This window comes from Archocentrus centrarchus, chromosome 15 (genome assembly GCF_007364275.1).
Source record: "Archocentrus centrarchus isolate MPI-CPG fArcCen1 chromosome 15, fArcCen1, whole genome shotgun sequence".
Taxonomy (NCBI): domain Eukaryota; kingdom Metazoa; phylum Chordata; class Actinopteri; order Cichliformes; family Cichlidae; genus Archocentrus; species Archocentrus centrarchus.
The window spans coordinates 21,124,187-21,138,027 of NC_044360.1; the positions used below are offsets into that span (position 1 = coordinate 21,124,187).

The window sequence follows — 13,841 nt, forward strand, 5'->3', positions numbered from 1 at the left end:
GGAAGGCGACGCGATGGCGAGAGGTCCTCCCATGTGATGTGACTGAGGCCTGACGGACTGTGCCTGTCTATTATGGCTCCTCCTGCTACAGCAGAACGGGGCTAGACGTAATACCAGTGCGGGGAAACGGCAGTAACACACGGCGATAACGTTTCTCGGGAGCCGCGGTTAAAGATGGCAGATTGTGCAATGCTGAAGAAAAAGACATAGACGGTGTCCTCGGCGTTGCCTCTTCTGCTGTGAAGGCTTCGACATTTCAAGATTACCAACACCCCAAATGAACTCCGTCAGAGCAAGTAACGTTAGCAGAAGACCTAGGCGAGTGTCGAGGCCGCGCCCGGTGCAGCCGGAGAGGAACCACCAGGAAAGAGGTAACGCTAGCACCGCGAGTGTTAGCAGTGCTCAAGTGAATTACAGCTGGCTTTAAGGCCGAATTGCGTAATTTATGATTGGGCAGTTGCGCGTGTTGTTTAACTTGTGCGCATAATAGGGCAAAGTTGGTTGCTGTGAATTTAAGAGTGGTCTCCAAGGGTCGCAATGCAGCCAGGAAACACCGATGCTTTTGTGTTTGTAGTTAGCATTCAGGCCGCGCTTTGTTTTGCTAGATTTTTTTCTCCGAGTCGGCCTTTCTTTTGCATTTTTGATCTTATACTGGTGTTTAACAGTGTTTTGTGAAATGTAAGATTGTATTACTATAGAAAATAACAGATGATAAACAGCGATTTGTTGGTTTTATGGGTAACAAACGCAGGGGAGGAGCCATAGTGGTTTTGCCAGTTGTCGTAGCATGCTAAGGTAACTTAGCCTGTGCTAGTTAGCTGTTATTATTAGCATGTTTGGGTAGCTGTCTGCGTCCTGTCGTTGTAAAAACCTTGTCTTCATATCCATTGCACTAACATATTGTTGTATGTGCTACTTGTAATGAATGCAAATTCGCTTATATGGCCAAGTCGCATTATGTTTTAGCTTTTACAGTAACGCAGTGTGACAAGCGGTTTTATACCAGCGATTACTCGCTGCATTTTTTCCCCCCCAAAATAAACATTTGCTTGCTAAGGATGCTCTTTAATCAGAGTAGCCGTGGCTGAAAGCCCAGTAGTAGGGACCCAGTCAGTCTGCGGGACGCTAATCAGCCACATTAATGGTTTGTTGTTGATCAGATTTACAATTGGACTAATGTCATTTTGTGATGTTTGAGCTCACAACAACAGTTGACAGTTAACGTAAGTTTTATTTATTATGAAAGTGAAACAGAGAAATACGTTAACTTGGTAATGTTTATAAAACAGCCCAACATAGACTGAACTGTGATTCTCATCTTAATAATAAGAATTTATTAGATGATTTGCCTTCATCTCTCTTTCTCAGTTTATTTAATCATAGTATAGCTCAGCTGTCATTCATGGCAGTAAATGAATTGGGTAAGGCATTAGAAGATGACAGATACCCAGCAGCATCTTTGCTCATTCCAGATGATACAGTATATTATGTTTTAGTCAAACAAGGCAAGAGAGCATACGTTTTATGGCCGTTTTGCAGCTTTAGAGAGAACCTGCTTTCTTTGCTACAGGGTCTTCAAACAACACACTGTTTGTAGTGGTTACAAGCCTAGTAGCCAGTGAGAGTCATCCTTGACACCAGAGCAATAAGCAGAGTTCTGTGGTAGCTATCAACTCATCATACCTTGGTGAATAGGCTTATAAACATACTGTATGTCTGGTTTAGTTGAGGATACGTACTCTGGTTAGTTAATTTTTTTTTTCTGTTGTTTGAATCCCCTCTTGATAGGATTTGTAATCCGCTTGTTCTTTGCAGGTCAGGTAATAACCTTTTTTTACTGGTTTTTGTTTTGTGAGAAACACTGTAAAGGCAGCTGAATCAGTGTTCTGTATCTCAAAGTCTAAATATATTTGGTTAACAATGAATTGAAGTTGTTAAGTCATAGCTGTTCAACCAAATGTCTGACACATACATTTAAATTAATGTCTATATTACAGATAAAGATACACATGCTTAAGGGCTTCAAAGCAGAGGAAGCTATACCAGATAGGACAAGAAGCAAATACATGCTGAGTAAATAATTCAATTCAATTCAATTTTATTTATATAGCGCCAAATCACAACAAACTGTTGCCTCAAGGCGCTTTGTATTATGGGTAAAGACCCTACAATAATACAGAGAAAACCCAACAGTCAAAACGACCCCCTATGAGCAAGCACTTGGCGACAGTGGAAAGGAAAAACTCCCTTTTAACAGGAAGAAACCTCCAGCAGAACCAGGCTCAGGGAGGGGCAGTCATCTGCCGCGACCGGTTAGAGAAATAAGAAAACAGTTATGCTATTCTTTTGACAGTCACTCAGGAATATCCTGTTTTAAACTCATTTTCTTAATGAGCATATCAGAGCTACACCAGAAATCTGTTGACAATGCATCAATACAGACTTATCTTAGATTTCTTTCTTTTAAATATCACTCAGTATGTTGTATTGGTTTAATAAATGGCACTGCACATAATCATTGGTCTTTTTCTTCCACCATTTGTAGATGAGGACGTTCCTGCAGATATGGTTGCAGAAGAATCAGGTCCTGGAGCTCAGAATAGTCCCTACCAACTTAGAAGAAAGTCTCTTCCCAAGAGAACAGTGTGTCCGACAAAGCCAAGCATGGAGGTATATTTGTTAGGAATTTTAGAGATGGAACTGCCTAAAGGATGTTAATTTAATTTTAGAAACACATAATTGATATTTAAATATTTCCTGTGACTTTGTAAATGCAGGGTGCTTCCACTTCAACAACAGAAAACTTTGGACACCGACCTAAGCGTCCCAGAGTTTCTGGAAAGTGTCAAGATTTACCAGGTAAGTAAGAACACATTTTTTTTGGCTTGCATGTTCATAATTTTGTTCCTTGCAGGCTGAGCCTTACTTGTGGGGACAGCGGGAGCTAGCTATGAGAAGAAAACGTTATTACTCATTTAATCAATTAATCTGTGTTGTTAGGTAGTAGTGAAAAGAACAACTGCACACTAAGTTCTTTATTTTATGAAAGTGCCTTTTTTGAAATTTGCAAAGTTACATGAATTTTTGTAACACATTAATTTTCATACCAGAGGCTTATGCAGTGCACAGACTTATTACACAGTTATAAGGGTCTTAGGGCGATGACAGTTACTTTGGTTTTAGTGGATTCACCATAACCGTTTTATGCTTCCATCCATCCAAACTACACTGAATTATTTCAGAGTCACCTCTCTAAAACATCTTTGCTAAAAATGTGAACCGACTCCATAAGTTTCTCATTGGGAAATTATAAAGTCTGTTATTTGTGGTGTATGGTGTTGTTTTATAGAATGTAGCTCTAGCCAAAACATCCCAAATAAATATTTGCCTTGTTAGAAGGTATTTGGTTCTGCTTTTACACTCTGCATGCATGGCTCTGTGGTGTCAAAGTAAATTGTCAGATTGCCTTATGCTGTGTGTACAGTACTTCCACACAATCTGCTTTCAAAACTTAAATTGCTTCCAGGTCACTGTGAGTTTCTCCAACCAATAGTCACTACTACTGAGCAGATCATGTTGGAGGTTGAGCTAATACATCTACGAACAGTGGATTAAGTCTGTGCATGATTAACAGAGGAAAAAAATGATGAAAAGAGCAAATTACTAAGCTGGCAAAATACTCAGTATTATGTTTGAATTGTGAGAAACCCAGATATACAACCCCTTACATTTTGTTGCATTTAAAAAAAATTGTTATACAGATGAATATATTGTGCCTATAGGATTGATTTAGTTTATTTTTTAAATGTAGATTGGGAAAATCATTACACCCTTGTCTAATTCCATGGTCATCTTTCTCCCAGCAGCTCCAGCAGAGCAGTATTTGCAAGAGAAGCTTCCAGATGAGGTGGTGCTAAAGATCTTCTCTTACCTGTTGGAGCAGGACTTGTGCCGTGCAGCATGTGTGTGCAAGCGCTTCAGTGAGCTTGCCAATGACCCCATCCTCTGGTGAGTCATGACATGGTGTCAATTTTTGGTAGCGAGCATTTTCACTTGATCAATATCCCATCTTATTTAATGTACTTATCTTCATGTGTTTTATAGATAATTTAACGCCTGTACACCCTGTTCCTATAGCCGTTAGTGATGATACTAACTTTCACTTTAGCTTCTGATTGAGTGGTTAATCTGCTTTGAAATGGTTAAGCAAATTTGAATTGTGGACTAAGTGGAAAGACTCAAACAGAAACTAGACATTACTGTTGACTTGACAGCAACAAAAAAGCTCATTTCATATTGTGAATAAGGCATCTTTAGTACATGGAGGATGCCCTGTCTGTCTGTCTGTCTGTCTGTCTGTCTGTCTGTCTGTCTGTCTGTCTGTCTGTCTGTCTGTCTGTCTGTCTGTCTGTCTGTCTGTCTGTCTGTCTGCTTTTACTTTTCTTCACAACAAATCTACTTCAAATTTGATAGATTTCTTGCAGTGTTGAGTTTGAAGTCATTTGGATGAGCAGTCTTTGTACTTTGGCTTAATGTTGTCCTCCCACTAATCAGTTGTCCTTCCACCGCTCATTGGGACGATTTCTTTTTGAATCAGTAAGTCAGTGTTTCATGTCATGATGCCAGGTGAATCAGTCAGCTCTGTGGAGTGGATGGATTCAGAAGTCTGGACATAGAAAAGTACCTGCCAAAGCCAAAAATCACTAGCATTTTGTCTTTTGGTTCAAAATGGGGGGTTAATTTACACAAGTATAATAGACATATTTGTTTATTAAGTGGTCAGAAATAACAGGAAAATTAATAGGCCTCTGTTAAAAAAAGTAACAGACTCATTGCCTTTACCATATTGTCGCCCTCTTAAAATAATGACCCAAGTTTTTTTTTTTTCTTCAGGTTTTTCAGAAAACCCAAAAAACTGAACCATACATTGAAAATCTGAGGATTTAGGCAAAAATAAAACTCTCATAAAAAATGACTTAAGCCATTATTTGAAGAGGGTGATATGTGAATCACCCTCTTAAAACAACACCCTCTCAAATAACATATGCCCCCCCCCCCCCCCCCCCACACACACACACACACACACACACACACTCCTTCTGAATTAAGAAAAAAATGTTTAAAATGCTAAAAGTTCCACCAAACGTTGTTCTAGATCTTTTTCATAAAGAATATCTGGATTGCAGCTTGCTACGTGTGTTGTTGAATCGTTGCAGCTAAATGTTGGCAACCAGCATCAGCTGTGTATTTTGCTGACACCCTGTTCCCTTCTGCAACAAATGACTTCAATAACCCACTCATGCTATAAGCTGCAGTCAATTCAGAACAGACCCTTTTTGAGGAACCACTGCACTGCATTGTCCTTAATTCAACTTTGAATTATTGTTTGTCTAAATATACCTTATACAGTATAATTTATTTATGCAGTTCTGCTGCCAGTATTGGGTGGTGGCTCATCAATAGTAGTATACAGGAGATCTCTTGATGACTGACTATAAGGAAAAAACATCCAGTAGTCTGTATTCAGGACAGGGCTGCAACTATCGATTATTTTAGTAATTGAGTATTCTATTGATTATTCCATCGATTAATCGAGTAATTGTATAAGAAATACTTTTGTCTTAACAGTTTATCTGCATAACTTAAATTCTATAGATTTACTGCAGTTTTTCGCTGTGTGTGTGTGTGTGGGGGGGGGATAAATAAATAACAGCAGTGGATGGGGGGGGGGGGGGGGGTGTCCAGTTGTTACTGAATGATTGCTAATGCTAACAGCTGAAATTGTCAGCCCAGTGAGCATAACACACACATACATGGGTGTAGAGAGCAGTGGAGGCGTGGAAAAATGTGTTGGTGATGATTCACTCAGTGTTAAAGAATCTTTTTTCCAAATGACGGAAATCCGTTGCAGCGACGAAGAACTTTAATGCTGCTAATGTAGGTGACAACTGAGCGCTGCAGAGTTTAAACGAAACATCGAAGCAACAAATTTGTGTCGAGGATTTTTTTTTTTTTTAATAATAGAATTATTACTCGAAGAATCGTTGCAGCCCTAATTCATAATATTACTAATAATATTAAACAAAGGTAGCCTATGCTATAGTTTTAATATGAATGTTGGAGCTGTTGTGCAAGTGGGCCAGTGTATCAAGCCTCATATTGTAGATGTGACTTTTTTAATGTGGTAATCACATTTTTGCTAAACATGACCTTATCACAAACAATGACTTGTGTATTGTAAGGAATTCTGACATGTCAGGGGATGATGATCATGTAAACTGTTATGCCTTCATATTTCAGGAAGAGGTTGTACATGGAGGTTTTTGAATACACGCGACCCATGATGCACCCCGAGGCAGGGAAATTCTACCAGATAAACCCAGAAGAATATGAGCAGCCAAACCCGTGGAAGGAAAGTTTTCAGCAGCTGGTATGGAAACTACTGACATATAATGTAGTTACAATGTTGGTCCAGACTAAAGTAGCAAAAGCTGTTTGCAGAGCTTCAAACCTAAAAGAAGTAGGCCATAAAAGCAATATGATTGTCTAAAATGCTTTGAGAAATATTTTTTAGTAAAACCTTCTTAATGATGCAAATATTTATCGGAAAGTTAAAGGGTATGCCGTGGAATCATTGGGCAGAATCTTCTTGTACATGCAATCAAAGCAACTAGTAGTGCAGACTTTAAAGGTAGTGTTGAGACAGAAATGAGATAATCTGCATCTTTGAATGTTACATCTGTTGCCTCTGTGCAACTGTAAATCCTGCTGGTGTACATATAACTAATGTCTCATGAAAGTGCAAAGCCACAGGACATAATGGTGGCGTTCAGTATTTAGAATAAAGCATAAAAGAGGATGAGTTTTAAAGATAGAAAAAGTGTTTACCTTCAGTTCCTATTTTTTTTTTTTTTTTTTTTTCCCTGGGTAAAAATGTCTCTGGCTTTTGTCTTTTGTTTTGTTTTCAAAAAGCAATGCCTCTGTAAATTCTTGACTGAATTATTCATTTCTTTAGCATGTTAATAATGTGAATTTTCTTTTTTCAGTATAAAGGCGCACATGTTAAACCAGGCTTTGCAGAACACTTTTACAGTAATCCTGCCAGATACAAAGGAAGAGATAACATGTTTGTAAGTGTAATTTTTACGTACTTTTATTTTTACATCTTCCGCTTTAATGTTGCTGTCATTTTAGCTTTTTTTTTTTTTCTTTTTCTCTCCCCCCTCTCCCCAGTACTATGACACCATTGAGGATGCTCTCGGAGGGGGTCAGGAGCCTCACTTTGATGGCCTGATATTTGTCCACTCTGGTATTTACACAGACGAATGGATCTACATCGAGTCTCCTATCACAATGATCGGGGCTGGTAAGTGTGTTTGTAGTCATGGTTTCAGTGTGCCCTTGTTTAGTCTGGTCTCTAACTAAACCAGTCTGCTCTTTTTGTAGCTCCTGGAAAAGTAGCAGAGAAAGTTATCATTGAGAATACCAGAGACTCTACATTTGTATTCATGGAAGGCTCAGAAGATGCTTATGTTGGATACATGACCATTAGGGTGAGATGACTCTATTTCTTTCTTTGCATGTACAGTACATATATCTTTTTACTTATTTATTTTTTTAGTTCTTTGTCTAGTCATGTTTAAACTACTGCTGTTACAGTTGACGCTAACGTTTGTCTCTCACTTACAGTTCAATCCTGATGATAAATCCGCCCAGCACCACAATGCACACCATTGCTTGGAGATTACAGTCAACTGCAGCCCCATTATTGACCATTGCATCATACGCAGCACGTGCACAGGTAATTCTCTGGCATCTTAAATCTCGCTTTCAAGATTCCTTTATTCTCATTGCGTACGCAACAACCAGTGAGTGTTTGGTTCTTTTCCATGTGAGGTCTTCTGAAATATGTGAGCCCAAGAACCTGAAGCTGGAGACTTGCTTCACTCTGTCCCTGTTTATGAGAAATGGCCGATGTTGCTCCTGCTGTTTCCTGAAGTCGATGATCAGTTCTTTTGTGTTTTTGGTGTTCAGTGTCAGGTCGTTATCTGAACGCCAGTCAATCTCTGCACCTCCTCTTTGTCTCATCACTGTCAGAGATCAGCCCTACCACTGTGGTGTCATCTGTAAATTTAATAATTGTGTTGGTGTCACGGGCTGGTACACAATCGTGTGTGTACAGAGAGAAGAGAGAGGGACTTAGTACACATCCCTGAGGGGCCCCAGTGCTGAGCTCTAGTGTGATGAAGTGATTGGGTCCCATCCTGACTGACTGTGGCTGACTGTCTGTGAGGAAGCTCTGTATCCATCGGCATATGTTGTACTGGAGGCCGAGATTGGGCATCTTGGAAAACAGTCTGCTAGAGAGGATGGCATTAAAAGCAGAACTGTAGTCCACAAACAGCAGTCTGGCATATGATCCTCACTGTTCTATGTGTAGCAGGGTAGTGTGGAGTGCAGTGCAGATGGCGTCATCAGTTGACCTATTTCCCCAGTAGGCATATTGGTGGGTGGGTGGGAGAGCTGCCTTAATGTGACTCAGTACCAGTCTTTCCAGGCACTTCATGAGGCCTTCAGAGGGGTCAGTGGGAGCATCTGATGGGCTTTGAGATGACCAGTGAGTTTAAAAGAAGAAAGTGTACTTAGTTCCTCATAAGACAAGATGGCTCTGAATCACCTAGAATCTCTGTTGTGGATGTGTTTGTGCTAAGATATATATTTTCGCTTTTTCATGATAAAGCATAGATTGTTTTTGTTGCTTTGAGAGGTAAATTAGTGGACTAATAAATCTTTCTCCTGCTTCTTTCAGTGGGGTCAGCAGTCTGTGTCAGCGGCCAGGGTGCTTGTCCCACAATCAAGCACTGCAACATCAGTGACTGTGAAAATGTTGGTCTTTACATCACTGACCATGCACAGGTAATAACATGCCTTTCCTTTATGTTGTTTTAATATAAAACTTAAAATGCATATGTCAGCTTCTGCTGACTGTGTCCAGCAGTCTCACATCTTCACTGGAGCTGACCAAACAGCAGTTGCACCAGTGTGCATCCATCTCAGTTATACATTCAGTTGTACATTCTTTTTTGGCTTCAGATTGGAATACTAGCACAAATCTAGGCCCAGTCTAGAGAAACCAGACCCTTACCTGTAATGTTAAAAACTATGACTTGTGTGTCGGGTCTTTGCGGGGCCTATGTACATAACTGGAGATCCCCTCTGAACCCTGCGTGGAAATCAGAATCCTTGCAGGCTGCATCGAGCCAATCTATAGTTACATTTCTCCAGAGGTGCACGTCAGGTTACGCTGTAGGTTATCACATATGGTTCAGAGGGAATTTCCAGTTATGTGTATAGGCCCCTCAAATGCCCAACCCAGAAGTCTAAATCAGGCTGTAGACTCACACAGAACCTGTTCTGTTTGTTCCTATCTTCTGTCATATCTATAATGATAACAGTGCTGCATGTTAATATTAGACATAGCCAAATAATCATATGTATATGTTACATGTATGTAAAATCAGTCAATCATTTGCTGAGGCAAGAATTTAGGCTGTTGCTGTATTGCTGCAGATGTGTGTGTTGTCTTCTCACATTCTGTCATTTTTAATCAAGAATGAGAAATTATGTTACTTAGGTTTGCTGTTTGCTTTCAGAACGTTACACCAGTGCTCATTTTATTCCAATTAAGTTTGCAACAGACTGTTTCCAAATCATTGTTGCAAATCTAGCTTTTTTTTTTTAGCAAGGCCTTCTCATTAGAAAAACACATCCTTGATAATACAAAAGTTAAAACAGTTCGTTTCAGAGGAGAATAAACACAAGTTTTACTTAAAGGACCAGGACCACCTTGGGATGACTAGGTTAATTACCTGTTTATTACCTTATTACTATTCCCTTAAAAGTAAATACTGCCTTGGCGGAGGGTTGTGCTCTCTGAGTGCTTCTTGTTTTTTAATTTATTTAATTTGTCTAATTTTTCAGGGAATCTATGAAGACAACGAGATCTCAAACAATGCTCTGGCTGGGATCTGGGTGAAAAACCACGGCAATCCAATCATCAGACGGAATCACATCCACCACGGCAGAGATGTGGGGGTTTTTACATTTGACCACGGCATGGTGAGATGCAGTTTACTGCTGTTTTGTGAACATCATGCTTAGTGTTGCTTTCTAGCGATGGTCATGATTATTTTTTTTACTTTTCCAATTGATAGGTTGAGTATTGGGATTGGGTGTCAGTCTGAACCTGACTATTGAATTCTGTGTTCTATTGTGAATGCGTGACAAGTCGGCAGCAGTGTATTGGTAGCCAGAGGGAGACCTAGGAAGCTAATAGCAAATGATCTGCAGTTTGGCAGCTTTTCTTTGCGTGCATGCAGTAGGTTTTGAGAACAGGAGTCAAGCTCCAACAACTATCCTTTCCCGGCTTCATTCTCTCTCTCGTTATGTTCAGTTAATGCTTGTTGGGAAGATTTTGTTGCATTTACAGTAACATAACAAGTTGTTTATCAGTTTAATGAATATTCTGTCACTTCTCCAGTCTCTTGTCGGCTCCATTTCATGTGTGCAGGTGCACTCAGTGATAGGCAGGTATTTTGGTCCCCTTGTCATTTATTTTACCACTAAATATAAATGTAGTGAACCTTATACTCTTGGATCTAATTATTTGTTATGTGTATCTTTTGTATTTACAAAGTAAAGCAGTGTTTAACTCAAGCCTGATGTTGACATACACATTGAACAATTATTGCCAATCTCTTCCTTAGAGTGAGGAATATATCTCATTAGTTTAACACTGGTAATGGATCTGTACTCTATATCAGCAAATACCCATAGTGTTAGTAATGTATCAAAATTGGAAAACACCAAAAAAAAAAAAACCCTAGTGTGGACATGGTCAAGGAGATGGCCTTGAAATCAAGATTGGCCAAATTTAAGTAGGGCATAATTTTCATTTTTTTTATGGTCTGCTTTCTGGATTTTTTTTTTTTTTTTTTTTTTTTTTTTTTATTATCAAACATTGTCATTTTCTTTGTCTGCCTGTTTGTATACGCTACTACCCCCAGGAATGTTGGTGCACCTACAATGTACATATAAGTTCATACAAGCACAGATTTGAAAAATAATTCAGTAGTTCCTAGTGATACTAGTAATACTTTTTCTTTTAAATGTCCAGCTGTATTGGTTAAAGTGGCAAACATTTTATTATGCTTATAATAGGTTTGTCATTTTCTGTTTCCAGGGTTACTTTGAGAGCTGCAACATCCATAGGAACCGCATAGCCGGCTTTGAGGTGAAGGCGTATGCCAACCCAACAGTGGTTCGTTGTGAGATCCATCACGGTCAGACAGGAGGCATCTATGTGCACGAAAAGGGCCGCGGCCAGTTCATTGAAAACAAGATCTTTGCAAATAACTTTGCAGGAGTGTGGATCACTTCTAACAGTGATCCCACAATAAGGTTAGTACGAACTAGCTGTCTAAGATCAAATAAGCTCAACATTCAAATACATCCATTTGTCCAGGTTCTCAAATTTGTTGTTTTTGTGCAAAACAGGGGCAATGCTATTTTTAATGGCAACCAAGGTGGAGTTTATATTTTTGGTGATGGCCGAGGCCTCATTGAAGGAAACGACATATACGGTAACGCCTTGGCAGGAATCCAGATCAGGACAAATAGCTGCCCTATTGTCAGGCACAACAAGATTCACGATGGGCAACATGGTGGCATATATGTGGTAAATATTTACAGCCACTGAAAATACCATTTTGCATATTTAAGTGTTTTCACTTCCATCTTTTTCTTATGGAAAACCTGTGTTTTTGTATCACGCAGCATGAAAAAGGACAAGGAGTCATAGAGGAGAATGAGGTGTACAGCAACACACTGGCAGGAGTGTGGGTTACAACGGGCAGTACGCCAGTGCTGAGGAGGAACAGGATACACAGCGGGAAGCAGGTCAGATCACAGGCTAGTCTGTACACCTTTGGGAATGTTTACTGTTCATCTGATATCATAAAAATATTTCTCATAATTCTGTCATGAGATCACAAATTATAATTTAAGACCAACTTGGTGTCCTGTGATTTAAAAAAACAAAACAAAAACAAAAAAGGAAAAAAGATGAAGGAATGAAACACATTATTAAAAAAACTTTCACTGTTATTTTAACAGGTTGGGGTCTACTTCTATGACAATGGCCATGGTGTGCTTGAAGACAATGATATCTACAATCACATGTACTCTGGAGTCCAAATAAGGTTTGTGTAAACACATGATTTGGAACAGAAGCAAAAATTTACTTGTCAGATGTCCTCTTGTTAGGGTGGTTTCGGCAGTTATTAAGTGTTTTTGAAGCAGTGCCTCACTTGTCCTTTTTTACCAGGACGGGCAGCAATCCTAAGATCAGACGGAACAAGATCTGGGGAGGCCAGAATGGGGGCATTTTGGTTTACAACTCAGGTGAGGGGCTTTGCTTTTTTTTGCTTTTTTTTTTTTTTGCTTTTTTTTTTTCCTTCTTCTTCCTCCTCTCATCATTGCCATTGCTGCATGTTGCCTCAATAAAAATACATCAATATGCAGTGCTTTTTTTTTTTTTTTTTTTTCCCCTCCCTCTTTCTTTCTTAGGCTTAGGTTTCATTGAGGACAACGAGATCTTTGACAATGCAATGGCAGGTGTGTGGATAAAAACGGACAGCAACCCCACTTTGCGGAGGAATAAAATCCATGATGGGAGAGATGGCGGCATCTGTATATTCAACGGAGGAAGAGGTAAATAATTGTTTACTGTGAAAGTGGAGTAAATACTCATCACAGAAATGAAAGTGGCTGAAAGTGGTGTACAGCTATGAAGAAATTCAGCTCTAAATTGTTGAATAAATTTGTGATTTTTGTTTTGTTTTTTGTTAGTGATTTGTCAGATTAACAATCTGTTTTCTGTCATTAGGTTTGCTAGAGGAGAATGACATCTTCAGAAATGCCCAAGCGGGAGTCCTCATTAGCACCAACAGTCACCCAGTACTGCGGAAAAACAGGATATTTGACGGCTTTGCTGCAGGTGGGTAATGCTTGCACCCAAACTTTAATAAGTCACTATTTAAAAAAACGTGATGAGGTGTTTAATTGTTAATTATTGTGGACTTTCAACATCCTGATGTCTGTGTAAACAAATCATTCTTATTTATAACTAGGTATTGAAATCACCAACCATGCCACAGCGACCCTCGAGGGCAATCAGATCTTCAACAATCGTTTTGGGGGGTTGTTTCTTGCATCTGGTGTCAATGTTACAATGAAAGGTACCCTATTATTAGTCACAAAGATTTTACATGTTCTTGAATTAAAAACCATGAAATCATAACAGATCAGTGACCTTTAGTGTACACATTTCTGCTGTTTAATCCAGATAATAAAATATTGAACAATCAAGATGCCATTGAAAAGGCTGTGAGCAGAGGTCAGTGCCTGTACAAGATTTCAAGTTACACCAGCTACCCAATGCACGATTTTTACAGGTAAACAATTTTTTTTTTTTTTATCCTCTCACACTCGACTCTCTTCAGTTGTTTTGTGTTTCATCATCGTTAACAAACACAACTTGGTTTCCGTAGGTGTCACACCTGTAACACAACAGACCGCAACGCTATTTGCGTGAACTGCATCAAGAAGTGTCACCAAGGACATGATGTGGAGTTCATCAGACACGATAGGTGAGTCTGACTGATGCACACAACTAAATACAATTAATTAAATACACCCTGGATGTAAGTGGGCAATAGACTTTGTACACTTTGGGGTAATTTGCCATGTAAAAATACAGTTGTGCATTGGCGTATTCCTTA

General features: G+C 39.3%; 1 protein-coding gene across 2 annotated transcripts in view; it reads left to right on the plus strand.

Moving 5' to 3' along the window:
• fbxo11a (F-box protein 11a) overlaps positions 1-13,841 on the plus strand; it is a 16,232-nt gene continuing 2,391 nt past the window's right edge. The window contains exons 1-21 of one of the 2 annotated variants that reach the window (XM_030747703.1): positions 1-371; positions 2,546-2,670; positions 2,778-2,859; positions 3,864-4,008; positions 6,301-6,430; positions 7,047-7,130; positions 7,234-7,366; positions 7,447-7,553; positions 7,690-7,801; positions 8,810-8,916; positions 9,982-10,119; positions 11,243-11,460; positions 11,557-11,737; positions 11,836-11,958; positions 12,175-12,260; positions 12,386-12,462; positions 12,628-12,771; positions 12,947-13,057; positions 13,191-13,298; positions 13,406-13,514; positions 13,611-13,709. In XM_030747703.1, coding sequence (XP_030603563.1) covers positions 278-371; positions 2,546-2,670; positions 2,778-2,859; positions 3,864-4,008; positions 6,301-6,430; positions 7,047-7,130; positions 7,234-7,366; positions 7,447-7,553; positions 7,690-7,801; positions 8,810-8,916; positions 9,982-10,119; positions 11,243-11,460; positions 11,557-11,737; positions 11,836-11,958; positions 12,175-12,260; positions 12,386-12,462; positions 12,628-12,771; positions 12,947-13,057; positions 13,191-13,298; positions 13,406-13,514; positions 13,611-13,709 — 2,513 coding nt within the window. In that variant the 5' untranslated portion in view covers positions 1-277. The remainder of the gene's footprint in view (positions 372-2,545; positions 2,671-2,777; positions 2,860-3,863; positions 4,009-6,300; positions 6,431-7,046; positions 7,131-7,233; positions 7,367-7,446; positions 7,554-7,689; positions 7,802-8,809; positions 8,917-9,981; positions 10,120-11,242; positions 11,461-11,556; positions 11,738-11,835; positions 11,959-12,174; positions 12,261-12,385; positions 12,463-12,627; positions 12,772-12,946; positions 13,058-13,190; positions 13,299-13,405; positions 13,515-13,610; positions 13,710-13,841) is intronic. The other variant, XM_030747704.1, reaches the window with a different exon arrangement.